The 17,136-nt window shown below is 50.6% G+C and overlaps 1 protein-coding gene across 2 annotated transcripts in view; it reads left to right on the top strand.

The window, feature by feature from the left end:
• The window catches only part of ATXN10 (ataxin 10), a 92,961-nt gene that overhangs the window by 69,289 nt on the left and 6,536 nt on the right, over positions 1-17,136 (top strand). For both annotated transcript variants that reach the window (XM_036759150.1, XM_036759151.1), the window contains exon 10: positions 6,229-6,292. In XM_036759150.1, the coding sequence (XP_036615045.1) occupies positions 6,229-6,292 (64 nt within the window). The remainder of the gene's footprint in view (positions 1-6,228; positions 6,293-17,136) is intronic.

Raw genomic sequence — 17,136 nt, 5'->3', positions numbered from 1 at the left:
GGAGCTGGGGCTTGGGAATAGGATGGTCTCCATGCCTTAGTGCTGTACAAAATATGTTTTATAGACATCAAGTGAACAATTTATTACAATGATTTTCTCCCTCCCTCTTTTCCTTCCTTCCTTCCTTCCTTCCTTCCTTCCTTCCTTCCTTCCTTCCTTCCTTCCTTCCTTCCTCCCTTTTTCCCTCCCTCCTTCATTCTCTCCCTCCTTCCCTCTCTCCCTCCCTCCTTCCCTCCCTCCTTTCCTCTCTCCTTACCTCCCTCTTTCCTTCCCTCTGTCCCTCCTCTTCTCCCTTGAGTCAGGAAACCTGTTTACACTACTGCCTGTGCCAACTCCCACTGAGTAAGCCACTCTCCCTCTGGTGCTGTTTCCTTGCCTGTAACAATGAAGAAGCTGAACTCAGTGCCACCATGCCCTCTTCCCTTCTCCCTTCTGTCTGTCTGGTTGCCCTGCTCCTCCTGGTTCTCGGCTGCTCTCTTCAATGGCTCCATCTCCATATTCTTTGCTGGCTCTCCATCTTCTCCCCCTTGCCCCCCAAGGTGTGCCTCAAGGCTGGGTCCTGTGTCTTCTTCTCCCTTGCCACCTCTTGGTGACTTCATCAGCTCACATGGGTTTTGTTACTCACTCTTGGCAGATGGTTCCTAGATTTGTCTGTCCAGCCCTGGTCTCTTTCCTGAGCTACAGTCTTGCATGCCAGCTGTGTGCTGGACATCAGTACCCGGATGTCCCATAAGCGCCTCAGAGTGGGACTCCTTGTCCTCACCGCAGCCCTCCAGTGCACTCCTACTTCCTTCTGGTCACCCATCCCTTCCTCTGTGTCAGCCCTCATCTCCTCTCAGTTGCCAGTCTTGTCCATTCCACTTCCCCAGCATCCCCTGTGTGCATCCCCTTGACTGCCCTTCTAGAGCCCTGGCCACCCCTCGACCAGACCATGGTAATAACCTTGCTGCTGTTTCCCTGCGCCTCTCCCTCTCTCCTCCCTGATTCAGTGAACATCAGAGGCTCCCTAGTATCTCTACATCAGAATGAAAACCTCACAAGGTGGTCTACCACTCTCATCATCCAAGTATTTCTTGGGCGTACCACATGGCAGCACAACAGAAAGATGAGCCAATCCCTCCGTCAAGAAGCTCACCTGCCAGTGAGGGAGACAGCATTTAAATTACGAGGGGAATAGAGGATGCATGGAAGGAGATGGAAAGACTCTGGTAGCTGGAGGAGCAGGACAGACTTCCCTGCAGAAAACAGGGGAAGTGAAGGCTGGGAGAAGGGGACGGTGCCTTCCAGGCAGGGGGAACAGCCAATGCAAAGGCCCAGAGGTGGGAGATGGAGGGCTGTGGGTGTGTCCAGCATCACTGGATTGTAGTGGGTAGCAGGAGGAAGACATGAGAAGGCTGGAATGGTAGGAAAGGGCTTCAGGCTCCTAAAGCAGAGGGCTTTCTAGGTTTGAGCCTCCCCTCTGTGGGCCTTGTCCCTGGTGTCAGATTGTACCTGCCAGCTACACTGTGGCAGGTGTTTGTGAGATGCAGCACAAATGCGCCCCACTGCAGCCTCAGCTGCAGAGACTCTGTCCCGTGTATGATGTGGTGCCTGGTCATCCCAGCCACGAGCCTGGAAGGGATTCCTGTATGCCTTTCTGTGTCTCCTCAGTGCTTAGCCAGTGCTCCACGCGTAGTAGGTGCTTCACAAAAGCATACAGACTGACTGGCAGCAGTGGTGTCCGACTCAGATAAAAATGGGGACTGCTAATTCACAGTCCTATTTTCCATGTTTTGTTGTATCTATTCGTTGTGTGAAGCATTTCCCAGTTCCATTTTAGCCACCCATTGCCCACCAAGCAGCCTCTCACCCCAGGCCCCGCCCAGGGCTCCTTGGCACCTGTGGGCTCAGCACTCTCTTTCTGGGCTGCATCTGGCTGTAGGAGGCTCCCTTCCTGCTCTGAATTATGCCTCCTTCCCTGGTCTCCAAGTCTTCCACCATGAGAAGGCCCTGCCATTAATCACTCAGGACACTCTGTGCTTCCCCAAATACTTGACACACTTTATTCTTATTAATTGTATTTGTTCCCCTAGAGGGCAGAGATGCCTTCTTTAGGTATCTTCCCCAGCACTTAGCATGGGCCTTTTCACTTTACTTTGCATTCAGCAGAGAGAGTCCTTAGACTCCCCACCCCATTGCGGGGGTGGGGGTTGGCGGTATTGACCCCTTCTCCTTTTCCTTGGAGCTCTCTCTACACAGGCAGAAGGCCTGCTTTAGAGACAATGCTGTGAGATGGACCCAGCCCCACCTCCCTTCCCCCCTGTTCCTGGGTTAGCCTGGGCAGTGTGGCCAGCTGGCTGCAAGGGGCTGGCCGTGCAGTAGCAGATTCAGAGAGCGGGTTCCACTGTGAGAGCTGGGGATTTTCGAGAGGACCCTGTTTATTGAAGCTCTGAAGTGTGACCAAAAACTGCATTCCGGGGGGAGATCCCACCCCAAGGCGCAGAGGTGGAATGCAGAGTTTGCGATGGGCTCTGGGAGTTGTTTTTCTTGTAAAGAGAGCTCTGGGTGTTAGCACAGATGTGCCAAGCAGCCTGCCCTGACAGCTTTGTCTCCCCTGCAGGTTCTCCCCATGGCTTTGTGGGAGCGATGCGCTCTAAGACTGGGGGTGCCTGAGCTTCTCAGCTCCCGTTTTTTCTTGGCTTTACCTTAAAATGTCAGGTCTTCATCTTACCCTTTAAACACCTCACTGGTCATGGTTTGGTTTGCTTGGTTAGTCCCCTGAAAGGAAGGACCAGGCTGATGGAAAGTTCCATTTGTGGGTCATTTTCAGTAGACAGAGGTTTTTGCTGATTCTTGTGTGATTCACCTTGTGGTAAACCAGTGGTAGCGGCACTGAGGACAGTGCTGTCCTGTGCTCTAGCCCTCAGATGCCCTCCCCATGTAGGGTGGAATGAGGCCGATACCCGGTGGTGCTTGGGTTGGGGGGGGGTGTAGTTCAACAGCCCCCTGATCCAAAAGAAGGTCCAAAGTGGGACTTGTCTCTGAGTGCTGGATGCCAAGAGGTCAGCATGAACAAGAAGACAGGCAGAGGGCCCAGAAGCTCAAGCTTGGGCAGGAGGCAGCTGACACAAAGTGGACCCCAGCCCTGCCCCTTGAGGAGCGTGGGTTGTTGTCCCAGCGCAGGGAGTATTGGAGAGCACTCTGTTTGATGCAAGATGTGTCCTCCTTTCTTCGGGCTTCTGTGGTGGCTGTGGACACTCAGCTGACAGAAGGGCATACCCGCTCTGCCTCAGTTTCCCACTCTGCTAAAAGGAATGACTTAGTGTCTAAGATCTCACCTAGAACAGATGGGATGTGATTTTGTTGTAGTCACGGGGCATCATGATTCCGGGTTTCCTTCTCTTTCCTTTAACAGCACTCAGCAATCATTTCTAAAGCCCCAGTTTTTGTGCAGGGCACTGGGCACCTTTTGGTCCCCATTATTTGGTCTCCTTTCTGGCAGTGTCTTCATTGACTAGTCAGCTGGAGAGCTGAGATCGAATCCTACCTTAGCAGAGGGTGGCTTCAAGTCCAGACTCTGAGACAGCATATACAGAGGTCAGCCTTGGCTGAGACATTAGACTGGGAGCACATGTCATCAGAAAAGTGAGGAAAGGACCCCGGTGATCAGCCAGCCCTGCCATTGGATGGAGGGGTGAGCCCAACGGTGTGTTAGCAGTCTGCTCAGGGGGTCTGTGTTCACTCAGTGAAACTTGCCTGTGCGCTGCGCTTATAAAAGTGTTGACAGAGTTTGACTCCTTCATACGCAGTACAACCCGTGACTCATTTGTTGTGGGCCCATAATCAATTCCCAACTTGTTAGGCAGAGAAACAAACAACTCATTTGTTTTATGATGTGTGAACAGAAGGGAGCTTGAGCATCTAAGTGTTTTTGCCGTTGGTGGTCCCTCCACCTCCACGGGCTGCCCCGGCCTGCAAGGGAGGCCCCTAAGGGAAGAAGCTTGGAATGGCAGGGAGCTCATGGAAGAGACAGAAACCTAGAGAGTCTGCTGGGAAGAGGGGGGCACTAAGGTTTCAGTCTATAAGGCCCCTCCTGGCTCAGGTCCTGTGAGTCTCTGCACCAGACTGCTCAGTCCAATGAATATGGTCCCTGGAGCTTGGTCCGGGGGCTAGGCTGCTCCCCCTGAACCCCTAGCACAGCCTGGGGACCCCTCCTCAGAAGCACATCTTTGAATGCAAAACATAAAATAGATAGCATGACAAAGGAAATGGATCCAAAAGGGTTTGTGGCCCCTGAGGCAGAGGGATGCCTCCTCTGGGTCTTGGGTCTTTCACAGAGCCACCCGCTGTCCCCCCCACCCCAGTTGCCCTGACTGTTGACCAGCCTGCCCTGGCTTTGTCTTGACTGTGGGTCCAGCCTAGGAGTCACGTCAGGCCCTGGCCCAGGCCTTCTCTGAGTGCTGGCTTCCTCTTCTGAAAGGAGGGGCTGGATAAAGGGCTCTCTCTCCCCAGCTCCTGCTCTGCCTGTCTGCGAGTCCAGGATTCCTTTCCAAGCTTCTTTCTCATGCAGTTGTTTTCATGAACATCCCCTCAGGGAAGCCACAACCCTGTCCTAGCCACTGCTGCCAGGCATCTCTCAGTTATTGCCACCTGCTGAAATCTCAGATTGCAAAGTGTTGACTCGATTTGCTTGCAAAGGAAAAACAACCCACTTTCACATACCAGAAATCTGAAATTTCAAGGAGCAAAAGGTTTTGTCTTTTTTTCTAGGGTTTAAAACTTTGTTATTTCATTTTTTATTTGTAAAAAAAAGAACAAAATGTTTTCCGAAGAGCAGTAAATGTTCCCTTAATGCAAAAAGAGCAGGCTTGTGGCCTGAGCTGTACAGACTCAGACCCAGCTGTGCTAGGAGCACGGATGGTAGGGGAGAGTACAGGCAGAAGCCTGGGAGTCCAAAGGCCTCAGTTCAAAGAAAGTCCTGGGTCCTGGCCCTGCTCTGCCTCGTAGACCATCTGTTATGTTGTCCAGTGCCTTCTCAATGCCTGCGTCATCTGCCTGGAGGGATAGTGATCCTTCCTGTAACGGCGGGAGGCAGAGACCCAGACTCAAAGTTACACCTGGAATGTGACCACAGTGCGGACAAGAGGCAGGCTCAGCATCCTCCAGCTTCTTCACTGGACCCCCAGAGGGCCTTCACCATCTTGGTCATCCTGTGCTGAACATGCCCTCATTTGTCTGCATCTTTACTAAAAGGTAGTGGCCAGAATGGAATGGGCCCTTTTAGATGAGGCTGCTCAGGGCAGCCCGACTTGATGCAGCTGAGCAGCGTTCCCTCTTTTGGCAGACCCGTAGTCACCTAGTGGTCCAGGAAGAGCCCTGGGAAGAAGCCAGGGGCTGTCATTTAGCCAGGTCATCCCCTCACCCCTCCTATCCTTGCCACGTGGATATCTCAGACCCAAGGGTGGGGCTTTGCATTTGGCCCTCTTGGCTTGTGTCTCATCAGATTCCATTTGTCCTTCCAGCCTGTCAAGATCTTTTCATGTCTAGGGTTTTGCATCCTGTGATGTCTGTTATCCCACCCCTCTCTGCAGTATCGTCTAGTTTGGCAAGCCAACCATTTCTGCTTTCATCCAGGCCAATGATAACAGAAGTCATAGAAACAGTGGAACTCCCAGAACAGGCCTTGGGCTGCCCTAGGTTCTCCAGGCCTTCTGGGCTGATTCTCACCAATTCTTTTGTTGTTGCCACACCTGAAAATGCGTTTTGTCTGGGTGGCAGCCTCCCTGAGGGTGGGAGTGAGGCTGGGGGGAGGCTAATGAAGCTGTGAAGCCACCAGCCTCTTTTGGTAGGACTTTGGGTTAGGTTAGGCCCCACCTGAAATGAGGCACCTCAGAAAGTTTGGGTAAAACTTTTCAACTGTTATCTTCAGCGCCTCATAGTGAGATACACTGCTTCTATCCCCACGGGCTTAGAGTAAACCCAATTGGAAATGGCTTCATGGAATCTGCCTCCCTCTTCCTTCTCATAGCCAATGGGATTTCAGTCTGAAATTAGGTTTCCATGTCTTTGTTCAGTCACTGAATTTCATGAAAATGTCCGCTTATGTACTGCGTGTGCCCCTGTCATACAGACAGCACCAGGCATCAGACTGACAGAAAAGAATCAAAACTGTTTCCATGTGGGGTGTAAGGCTTCAACATTCCTGGAGTGATTTTAACAATATGTTGTTCTGTCTGTCCGCTTGGTTAGGTATACGAATTGGACGGCATTCCCTTGATTCTCGACAACTGCAGCGTGGATGACAACAATCCCTGTATCCTTACTGGCTGAGGAGGAAGTCCGTCTGTGGTTCTCCCTGGGTGGGGGTGGGTCATGACCCGGGTGTGTGCTGCCCATTTGTGATTTCTGTTCCTAGCTCATCTCCCCTGCTTGTTTATTAGGCTTTCAAGAAATGTTTATTAGCTGAATACATGAAAAATGGCCACCCCCCTGCCTTTCCATAGGATCATAGATTTACAATGAATCTTAGAGAAAAATCTAGTCTAATTCATTTATTTTATAGATGGGAAAATAGGAGGTAAGTGGTTTGCCCAGGATAACACAGATAGAAAGGGGCACAGCCAGGATCCGAATCCACGTCCTTGGATCCCAAAGCCAGTGCTTTCTACCACCTGATAGGTCCTTTACTAAAGTATCCAAGAGTCAGGACTTTAGCCAGCCTTCTGTTAGTGAGGCCTAAGTGTTAGAGCTCAAGTTTCTAGCTAGGCCTATGCTCTATGCTACACTTTGGTGAACTGCTAAGGCCTTCTTCCCAGAGCCTGCTTTCTGTGCCAGTAGAGACTTGAGAACTCTGGGGCATCTTTGGAGGTAGAGGGAGCAGAGGAAGGTGCCACTGGATATTCCTTGGTTGTCATTCCTTCTTCCATGTTTGCTAAAGTCTATGAAATGAAGGGACCTAAGACATTCCAGGACCCAGGTCACTCTCACAGGTTGGGAATTATTAGGCTTGGCTAGTGGGTGTGGACACAAATTTGGGCCTCCTTCACGAGTTCTTGGCCATATTGCTATTGCCAGCGATGATCCCAAGACCTCAAAGCTCTTGGCAGTCAAATCTACCCCCTACCACTCGGCTCTTGGCCCCCTTGACCAGGGGGCTTAGTCAGGGTGGGGATGTGCACAGGTGACCCAATGAGCATCTGCTGGGGAGGAGGGAGGGGGCAAGAGTACTGCTGTTCATGAGCTGCCCCGTAGAGGTAGTGGCCAGCCAGCAGCAGGAGGCAAAGCTGCCTTTTCCACAAGGTGACAGATGGCTCACTTGCCAGCCTGGCCTTCAGATGCTGGGTAACGAGAATTGTTGGTGCCATGGGAACCTTCCCAACCCACCATCACCCGGGCGATTTCTTATTTGTCAGTTTTATTGTGGCGAGTGGGATCCGGCTTGTTGTTTCCAAACAGAAACCAGCTGAACTTTATTTGGAATGTTTGTCCTTTCTTCCCTTTTTGATCTTCGTTTTGATCAGTGGGCCTTGATGTGGGTTTGATGTTTTGCTTTGTTTGGTGAATGAGCATGAGAACAGAAAAGAAGGTGGTTTTTCCTTTTCCTTTTCTTTTATTGGAGGGGGGTGGTGGTGGCAATGAAGGCACCATTTACAAGAGGAGAGGTTCACTTGATAGCAAGGCCAGTTAACCCTTTTCTAATTTGTCTGTTCTTTGAGCCTTTGTTAATGAGTCAATCGATCCGAAATCATGCACTGTGCCTGGCACCGTGCACAAATTGCTCATGGCTCTGGCTTCCCCTTAGCCCCAGCCCATGGTGAGAGGGCCTGAGCAGGTGAGGAGAAGGCTTCACGCAGAAGATGGCATCCCAGCTTAGTCTTAAGGAAGTGGGAAGTGAGGGAGGTGTGTTCCGACATGGGGGTGGCTATGGGGTGCAAAGTGAAAAGAAAGCCAGTTTGGATGTATCCGAGTTGGGAATGAGGGTAATGTCCACTGAGGCTGGAAAGGTGGCTTGCGGCTAGCTCGGGCAAACCAGGGGAGTGATGTGGTCAGACCCACATGTGAGGAAACACTTTGGCGGCTCCATAGGAAATGCTCTGGGATGGAGGAAGACTGGAAGCAGAGTTAGCAGTGATCGAGGTGAGAGGCATTGTGGAGCCCAGCACCCCACTGACTATGAGAATGGGGAGAATGGTGTGGGTGCTGGTGGGGCTATGAAGGGAGCTAAGGTGACTGATTAGATTTGGGGGCTGCGGGAGAGAGAGGTGTGGAGACAGTGCCTTTGACAGAAATCAGCAAGTGTGGAAGAAGAAAAGCATTTGCGTGTGTGGAGTCTGAGATGCATCTGAGGTGGCCGGGTGGGAAAGGCTTCTTGTAGGGATGCAGAGCTGGGCCCAGGATCTGCAGCTTGAGGGCCAGTTCCCCCCATCACGGGAAGGTGAATGTTTTCTATGGCAGCAGCGGTGCCTTAAATTGTCTCGTGTGGCCCCCTGCGCCTGGACTCTGGGTCGGCAGAGGAGGCAGGCACATCAGAGCACCTTGGGCCAGGGGATCGAGCCTCCTGTGCTGTTTGGACACAAGGGAAAACTGAGTCCTCCACCCCCTCTTCGGGGAGCTACCCTTACAATTAGCTACAGCTCTGGCTTCCCCCCAACAATGTGAACGTGGTGTGGCTTTGCAGCAGCCTGTCCAAGCATGACTGGGCAAAGGGCTCATGTTTGGGCCGTGGACATGGGCACAGGGACAGCCTTCATGGAGAGTCAGAGTGAAGCCTGTTCCTGGCCCCCTTGGAGTTTCCTTGGAAGCAGACTCTCGTACCTTCCGGGACCATCAGCCTGTGAGACATCTGGAACAAGACAGGGAATTGTCTTAAGGGGAAGCCAGGCATGTGCACTTGGCTCCCAGCAGCAGCCAGACCAAGACAGATCAGGTACAACTATTGTCAAACAACTCAGGATTATATAACTGGATGGGCTTGATGTGGTTTGGAGAACCTCTCGGAGGAATTCTCCACAGAGTGAAGCTGTTAGTGGCCTGAACAACTGCATCCGGTCCTCCCATCTTGGTCTCTGCCCTCCTCAGAAAACCTCTCGAGCACTGCAGTTGCTTGGGTCGGGGTGCTGTGTGTTGGGAAGACACTAAAGAGGGCAGGGGGCCCCCAAGACAGGCCTGGTGACCTTGCTTGACAAGGGCTTAGGACATGACTGACCTGGGGGCAGGAAGGCTGCTGCCCTCCCTTCTCTGAAGGGGACCCCCTCCTATGGCAGGACCTGGAGGCAGAAAGACTCAGATCTGGCCTCTGGACGACCCTAGGCCAGTCAGGGGTTCATCTCTGCTTGCTGGAGTTTGGGGTTCGGCCACCACCCCGGGGGCAGTGAGGGAGGTGCAGCTACAGAACTACAGCTGCAGTTGCTTCCAGCCCCAGGCCCACCTGGTGGGAGGAATTAAGTGGCGAGTGCAGAGCGGGAGTGCAGAGACTGCTTAAGATCTGAGTCAGGTCCACTTTGGTGGTTCTTGGGGGAGGAGGAGGGCTGGGGTGGCAGAGCTGGCTGTATAGAAATAGCTCTGAAAACAACAACGCATCCCCTCAAGCTTGGAACAAAGTACTCTCTACTCTACAAGCAGTTATACCCCAAGGAAAAACTCAAGGGTCAAGTAGTTGGCTGGGAACATGGCCAGGCAGCAAAAACACTCTCAGATTCAGACTCAGACTTTAGAATCTTTCTTTGGTGACAAAGAGGACCAAAACACACAGCCAGAAGAAGTCAAAGTCAAAGAGCCTACACCAAAAGCCTTCAAGAAAAACGTGAACTGGTCTCAGGCCATGGAAGAGTTCAAAAAGGATTTGGAAAAGCAAGTTAGAGAAGTAGAGGAAAAATTGGGAAGAGAAATGAGAATGATGCGAGAAAACCATGAAAAACAAGTCAATGACTGGCTAAAGGAGACCCCAAAAAATACTGAAGAAAACAACACCTTAAAAAATAGACTAACTCCAATGGCAAAAGAGCTCCAAAAAGCCAATGAGGAGAAGAATGCCTCGAAAGGCAGAATTAGCCAAATGGAAAAGGAGGTCCAAAAGACCACTGAAGAAAATACTACCTTAAAAATTAGACTGGAGCAAGTGGAAGCTAGTGACTGTATGAGAAATCAAGAAATGATCATCTCTGCTTGCTTCAGTTCCCTCATCTGTAAGATGAAAATAACAGCCCTCCCATCTGTGAAGGGGATCCCCTCCTGTGGCAGGAAGACTCAGATCTGGCCTCTGGGTGACCCTAGGCCAGTCAGGGGCTCATCTCTGCTTGCCTCAGTTCCCTCATGTGTAAGATGAAAATAACAACAGCCCTGATGTTGCAAGACTGTTGTGAAGATCCAGCGGGTGATGTGTGTAAATCTTAAAGGTTGCAGTTACTCTTTGTCTTATTTGTATGACTTGGCCCCAAAGAGCGAACAGGGAGGAAGACAAATGGAGGGTCCTTCCCTTGTGGGGGCAGAGCAGAAAGGGCCTTCCGTGACCCTCCTGTGCAGCTCCCCTCTTTTCAGCATAAGACTCTGCATCCCAGCAAGATTCAGAAGGTGACTTCCCCAGGGCCGCAGCAGAAGCTTGCTTATCCTCACAGCTGTCTTGAGAAAGGACATGGGCTGACACCTGGACACGTGCCCTGGGGATTCCAGTACAGCTGCAGGTGGGAGCAACACCCCTTGCTCCGAGGCCCCTGGCGGGGTCCTTGAAGGCTGTGTCACGGAGTTTCCACCACATTGGAAAGGCCTTGAATGTGCTCCTGGTGACAGGCCAAGCCTGAGAGGCTGATGGCCCTTCCTGGGACGGTTGTCACCATGGGGTGTCTGTGCCTAATGCCAGCATTAGGCCCCGGGGAGTCTTGCATCCCAAACACCCACAGCCATTGGGCAGAGGATGAGAGAGTGAAGCCCACAGGGGACTCAAGAACTCATGGATCCAGATGAGGCCGTGTCTGGTGACCCTCAGAGTGGCCATAAAGAAGGACAGTGAAAAACGCAGTGGAAGGTGGCACCTGCAGGTGATGCACATGTCATGCCTCCTTTATGCAGCAGGGAATCAGCTAATCAAGCAAGCATTTGTTAGACACCTATGGTGTTCCAGGTGCTGTGGCAGGTACTGGACGCAGGAGCACAAAGAATGAAACCCTCCATTTGGACGGAGAAATAGAAAGCATCAGAAATAGACGGCAGTCTGGGAGGGAGGGCACTGGCTGCTTGGGGAAATCAGAAAGGCTTCCTGGAGGAGGCAGTGCTTGGAAGAAGAGACCAACCATAGAGTGCAGGGCAGGGATTGATGTGCAATGAAACCTTTAAAAAAAGGAGCAAAGATAACCACGTCAATTACGTTTGGACATGGAGTTGACGGTGTCTCTGGAATTACCGGCCAGCAGTTGGTGATACAGGCCTACATCACAGGGACAAGCTTGGAGCTGGTGGTCCAGATCTGGAGCCATCAGCGGAGAAATGATTGCTAAACCCCTGGGAGCTGAAGGGGTTACTAAGAGAAAGGGGGAGAAGAGAAGAGGGCCCACTTGGGGAGCCGCAAAAGTTGGGGGCCGTGATGTGGCTAATGAGGCAGCTAAGGAGACGTTTGTTTAAGTACAAATTCCTTTGTAAGATATTATTGAAGGATGTTGGGAGAGGAAGAGCAATGTTGCCTCCTTCATGAAACCAAAAAAGGGTGGTGGGCACTATCCCCAGAGAGCTCACTGCTGAACGACAAACGGAGGAGATGAGTCCAGCTGTTTTCTGACAGTGGAATGTGGGCAAAAGGGTAAATTGAAGACCTCTTTGATGATGCTGGGGAGATGTTGATCCTGAAGGCTGACATTCCTTCAGGATCCTAAGCTGTCACCCTTCCACTGTTTCTGCAGCCTCACTAGAGGCCCTTGTCTCCCTGTCCCTCCATTCCTGCCCTGGCCTCCCTTTTCCTGCCTGCATGATCTTGAGCCCGTGGCACATTGGCTTTCCCCTGAAGAGCTGCCCTGGGGCCCCTTGAGCACCCCTGAGGAAAGGGACACCACCAGGCAGGTCTCTGACCTTCCCTGGTCCTTGTTCCTCCAGGGCCTTTTCTCACTCTCCTTTCATCGACTTCTCTGCTCAGGTCCTTTCTTTGAGTCCTTCCTTTTAACCACAGACCCCACTTCCCTTAACCCGGCCGGTCTTCTGTTGTCTGCACGAAAGTCTCTCTGGCTGTCCGACTTCTTCTTGGGATAAGATTTTTAAATGCTTAGACTAAAATACAGAGAAGTACAGAGAAAAGCAATTACAGTGAAATGGAGGTTTTGAAAGTTCTTGGACCCCGGATTGGGAGCCCCTCTTATTGCTGACTTAGCTACAGCCTGGAGAGATCCAATGCAGATCCAGCATTCATCATTTTCTGAGTCAGACTCCCCAAATTGGCCATCCCTGTTGGTTACTGCTCTTTCTTCATGTCTCACACTCTTTGCTGCTCCCATGGTTCTCCTGGCTGCTGACCATGCCTCCTCAGTGCCCTTGTCCAGATCATTTTGGGCCACCCCCAGGTCTCTGTCCCAGCTCCGTGATCTTGTGAGTGATGGTCCCACCAGTGCTTCAGGAGCCAAGGCAGCCAAGGACCCCCTGATGCTCTCCTCACTTAATTGAGGTAGTCACTCCTTGTTCAAGATTTTTATCCTGTCATTTCAAAGCTGGAGATCACTCTCATGAGCAGAGAAAACAAAAGCTCAGTCTGTCTTGGACAGTTTTGCTTTCCTGTGTTTAGTTATCACTAGCCCATCTACCTGAAGTAGGGGCTATGTCCCTTTATCTGTGCCCCTCTCTTCTCCTAATACAGCTGGTAAAACACCAGACTGTCACTGGCAGCCTCACCTCCTTATGAGGCCTGGTGCCCCTGACATTTGCACAGGGCTTTACCATCGTCCTCTGAATTCCTCTACGGGTGACCTGCTCTGGCCTTTCAGGGGCCCCAGGCTCAAGCTCAGGTGCTACCACCTTACCAAATCAATCTTAATTACCAGATCAAATTTTCTCTTCTGCACCCTATGACTTCCATGGATATCAGGGATGAAGATATGCCCAGTATCCCCTGATCCTTACTTGCCTGCCCAGGACCTCATTGTCTTCAGTTATGTTTTCTTGGTTCCATTTTTAACAAGTCTTGAAAGGATCTCTGTTATGTCTTGGATCCACACCCCAGGAAGACGGCAGAGGTCTCTGCAGCTGTTTTTGGGCTAGCTGCCTCAATATCCTTGAGTACCTGATGTTCCCAACATCCCTGCTCATCCCTGTCTTCCTCTGACCCTTTTCCTCCCCAATGACTCTTGTCTTTGTCTTCTCACCCCATTGGGAGACTGGTGGGGAAGGGGTAAGGTCCCTCTGGTTCTAGTAACTGGATTCCAGGGCAGTTCTTGGGGCCATGTGTCTGCTACAGCTCCTCCCCCTTCCCCCCACCACAATTCATGGCTTAATTGTAAAACAATATTAGGGCTCCCCTTTGCATCCCAACTCAGAACTTTGAGCCATTCGCTTACTGGTCCACAGATGGTCATCACTGGCTTGTTTTATCATTTGGAATGCCTTTGAAAAGAAAAAGAATGAGGCCTCTCTTCGAGCTTGTTCAGCAGTCACCCCACTTCTGTTTATCTGCAGCCTCAGCTTCAGATGCCGTGAAGGGCAAGGAGGGGCACTGGCTTTTGGGGGCCAGTTGTGGTGAGGTTCAGGGAACCTACCAAGCAGGAAATCGGACCAATTCAGTCATCAGTCTTGGCCCTGAAAAACAAACACGTCTGCTCCATCCAGTCTGCTGAGAAGCAGCAGCCAATCCCCAGCCCTACAGAATGACTTTCATAGGAGCCAACTTGGCCTTGGGTGAACATCGCCACGAGCTTCCTGTGTGCTTCCTTCCAGGGCACTTCAAGGCCCCAGCTCCAATTTCTGAATTCCTATATGGTTTGGACTCAGTTGCCTGAAAGATTACATCTCGGCCCCCTCCTGCCCCCATCTTGGCGCTCCAGCCCAACCACTGCTTGTGGGCTCCTAACACTGTGATTTGAGACCTCAGGAGATGCAGTCATAGGGTGGTCTGCAGGAGCCTGGAGGTGGGGACCAGCTTCTCAACACCTGGGTGGCCTTGGGCAGACCCTCTCTGGTGGGTCCTTAGCTCATGGGTAGAAGAGGAAAGGAGGTCTCTGAGGCCCTTTCCGTTCCAGATCCTGAGAGGTTTCTGGCCTCCAGATTATCTTCCCCTAAAAGGCAAATTGACATTGGAGAGTGTCCATATTGGCCTGTGGATTCTGCTTCCTGGTTAACCTTTTAACTGACATAGTGGCTGTACCGGCATTCTGTCACTGCTACCCCAAGGCCTACAATAGGCTCTGGGGGAGAGAGGGCAGGATTTCCTATCCTCACGAAGCTCACAGTCTAGTCAGAGCCAACCCAGAGAGCGAACTCATTGCTGAAGTACAGAGGGCTAAATGGTCCTTGACAATGCCAGGGATCAGTGAGGATTTCCTAAAGGAGGTGGTGTGTGAATCGAGCTGTAAGGGAGCAATGAGACAGCCAGGGTCACTGAGTCTGTGGGCTCATTTTAACAGCCTCTTGTTCTAACCGATAAATGTTGATCAAATAGCTTCCAGAGGAAGAACATCAAGCTATCAACAGCCATGTGGAAAATACTCCATGTCATTAATAATGAGAGAAAGTAATTCCAAACAACTCGAGTTCAACCTTGCTCCCATCAGATTGGCAAAAATGACCCCAAAAGACTGTTGTTGAACGGCCTTCAGGAAAACAGACACTGCCCTGCACTGCTGGTGGAGCTGGGAATCGGCCCATTTGGAATTTGAGATGATATCTAAAGTGTTACTAAACTGTGTATCCCCCTTGACCCAGTGATACCAGTATGAGGCTTCCGCCCTAAAGAGGTCGAAGAAAGGAAATGATTTATAGCAGTTCTTTCTGTGGTGGCAAAGAACTGGAAATGAATAGGGTGCCCATCTATTGGAGAACAGCTGAGGAAAAGTGTGGGATGTAAGTGTCATGAAACGTTGTATCATAAGAGATGATGAAAGGGATTGTTTAAAGAGAAACCTGTGAAGACTTGGGTGAACTGATGCAGAGCAAAGTAGTGAAGTGAACAGAACCAGGAACATCTTATACTTTGGGAGACTTAAGAGTTCATAATGAACTCCAGAGGACTGAGGAGAAAACCTGCTTCCCGCCCCCAGCCAAGAAGTGAGGAACACAAGGTGCCTAATGAGGCAGAAGCTTTGGGGAATTAGTTTTCCTTGGCTGTGCATACAGTACAAGGGGATGGCTTTTCTCCCTTCCAATTTGGGGGTGGAAAGAGTTAGGAAGGGTAGTCAATAATGGCAGATCTACTCAAATAATAAAAAAGAAAGGGAAAAAGGATCTTTGAAACATTTTAAAATGCATGGAAGAACAGAAGGAAAGTCACTAAGAAATACAGATGAGCAGAACTGATTTGGAAAGAGGATGAATATACTACCTGCCTACAGAGAAGAGCATGGCTTCCATACTACTGCTTCAGAAAACAACAGACCTGCAACACACACATATGCACATGCACACACACGAAAGAGCAAGAGTTCTCTAGAACAAAGACACAAACTCACACATGACTCTTTCTAGCTCTGACAATCATGCCATGGGATAAGCATCAAAGAAGCAAGTGCTCTGAGATGGGGGAAGCCATCAGGACAGAAGACAGCACCAACCTAGGCTTTGAATGAAGGGGAGGAGGGGTTTCCCAGATCTCCTTATCCATCTCCCTTGAATGTCTATAAAGCCCTTCCTTCATTATGGCCATGTGTGGCCAATGGTGCAAATGATAACACCCTCAGTTCATAGAAGAAGAAGTGATGTGTCCAAGGTGAGGCTCAGGATCAAGACTCTAACCAAGGTTTTGTGATGCTGAGACCAGTGTCCACTGTCCATGCTCCCTTTCCTGGTGTTCAGGAGTTGACAAGCAAGCTTGGAGTTTCACAAACTGGCCATTTGGAGCTTCAAGCCCAGAACTCCAGCCAGTCCCATGACCTGGGGGTCTGGGTGTTTGATGAACAAGGAGGGTTTGAAATAGGAATGGTCACCCTCCAGATTGCATGCAAAACTGTTTCCTGGTTCCTAAAGTTCTGCCCAGTCATTTAAATTAGAAGTGGCATTTGTTTTTAGCCCTAAAACCTTTTGCGTCCTGCTGATACAAGGCCCTAATGGTTACTCATACACCAAGGGATGCTTTCAGGTGGTTGGTAAAATGGTTCCAGCACATGGAGTGGACAGAAAGGGTGCTTTGGGATCCTTCAAGATGGCTGCAAGCTGGGCGACTTGACCTATGGTGTATGTGAGGTGCCCACCTCTTGGCTGGGAACTGAAAACATCATACCTTCCCTCTCAGGTCACTGCTCAGGTGACAGGCTGATGTTTGACGATGCTGGGGAATGACCAGGGCCATGGGGAGGAAAGAAGAGGACTTATTGATCCAGTGCAGAATAGAGAGTCCCTGTCATTCTTCACCATTGGAACAACAGGGACAAAGTCACTGCCCCAGGCTTCCCTTCCACCAAGAGTATTCCCACACAGACTTTCCAGAGCTGAGGCTGAAGAGATTGAGTTCAGAAGATCATGTTTAGGAATGCCAACGGAACTCTACATCCAAGGGAGAGCCAGCATCCGTGCCTGCTGCTGGGATAGGTATCACCAAATGGAAAAATAGTCTGTCACGTAAACAGAAAACTCCCTGGTGTTGGAGCCCAAAGACCTGGCTTTGATGCCTAGCCTCTCTGCTTACTGTGCTGTGTGGGCTGCCATGTGAGCTGAAGGAAAGCTTGTGCAGCTTGTGTTCAGGGGACCACCTGTTGCAACTTCATTTAGAGCAAATCTGTCCTAATTTGGAAATATTTCTCTTATTGATTATCTGTGTCAATTTCCTTAAGCTAATTCCTCACCAAATTAATCTGATGCTGGAAAGGGCCTTGAGATTTAAAATGTTAGAGGTAGAGGGGGCCTCAAAGATCCACAGAATCTGGCCTCCAGATTTTATAAATTAGAAAAGACTTCCCTGGCAATCATAATAGTAGCAAGAGCCAGTATGGAGAGAGACTTTTCAGGCTGACAAAGCACTTTACACATATCAACTCATTTGAT

The sequence above is a fragment of the Trichosurus vulpecula genome, chromosome 5 (assembly GCF_011100635.1).
Source record: "Trichosurus vulpecula isolate mTriVul1 chromosome 5, mTriVul1.pri, whole genome shotgun sequence".
Taxonomy (NCBI): domain Eukaryota; kingdom Metazoa; phylum Chordata; class Mammalia; order Diprotodontia; family Phalangeridae; genus Trichosurus; species Trichosurus vulpecula.
Note: the sequence above shows the minus strand (reverse complement) of the source record. Positions and strands in the feature narration are given on the sequence as shown.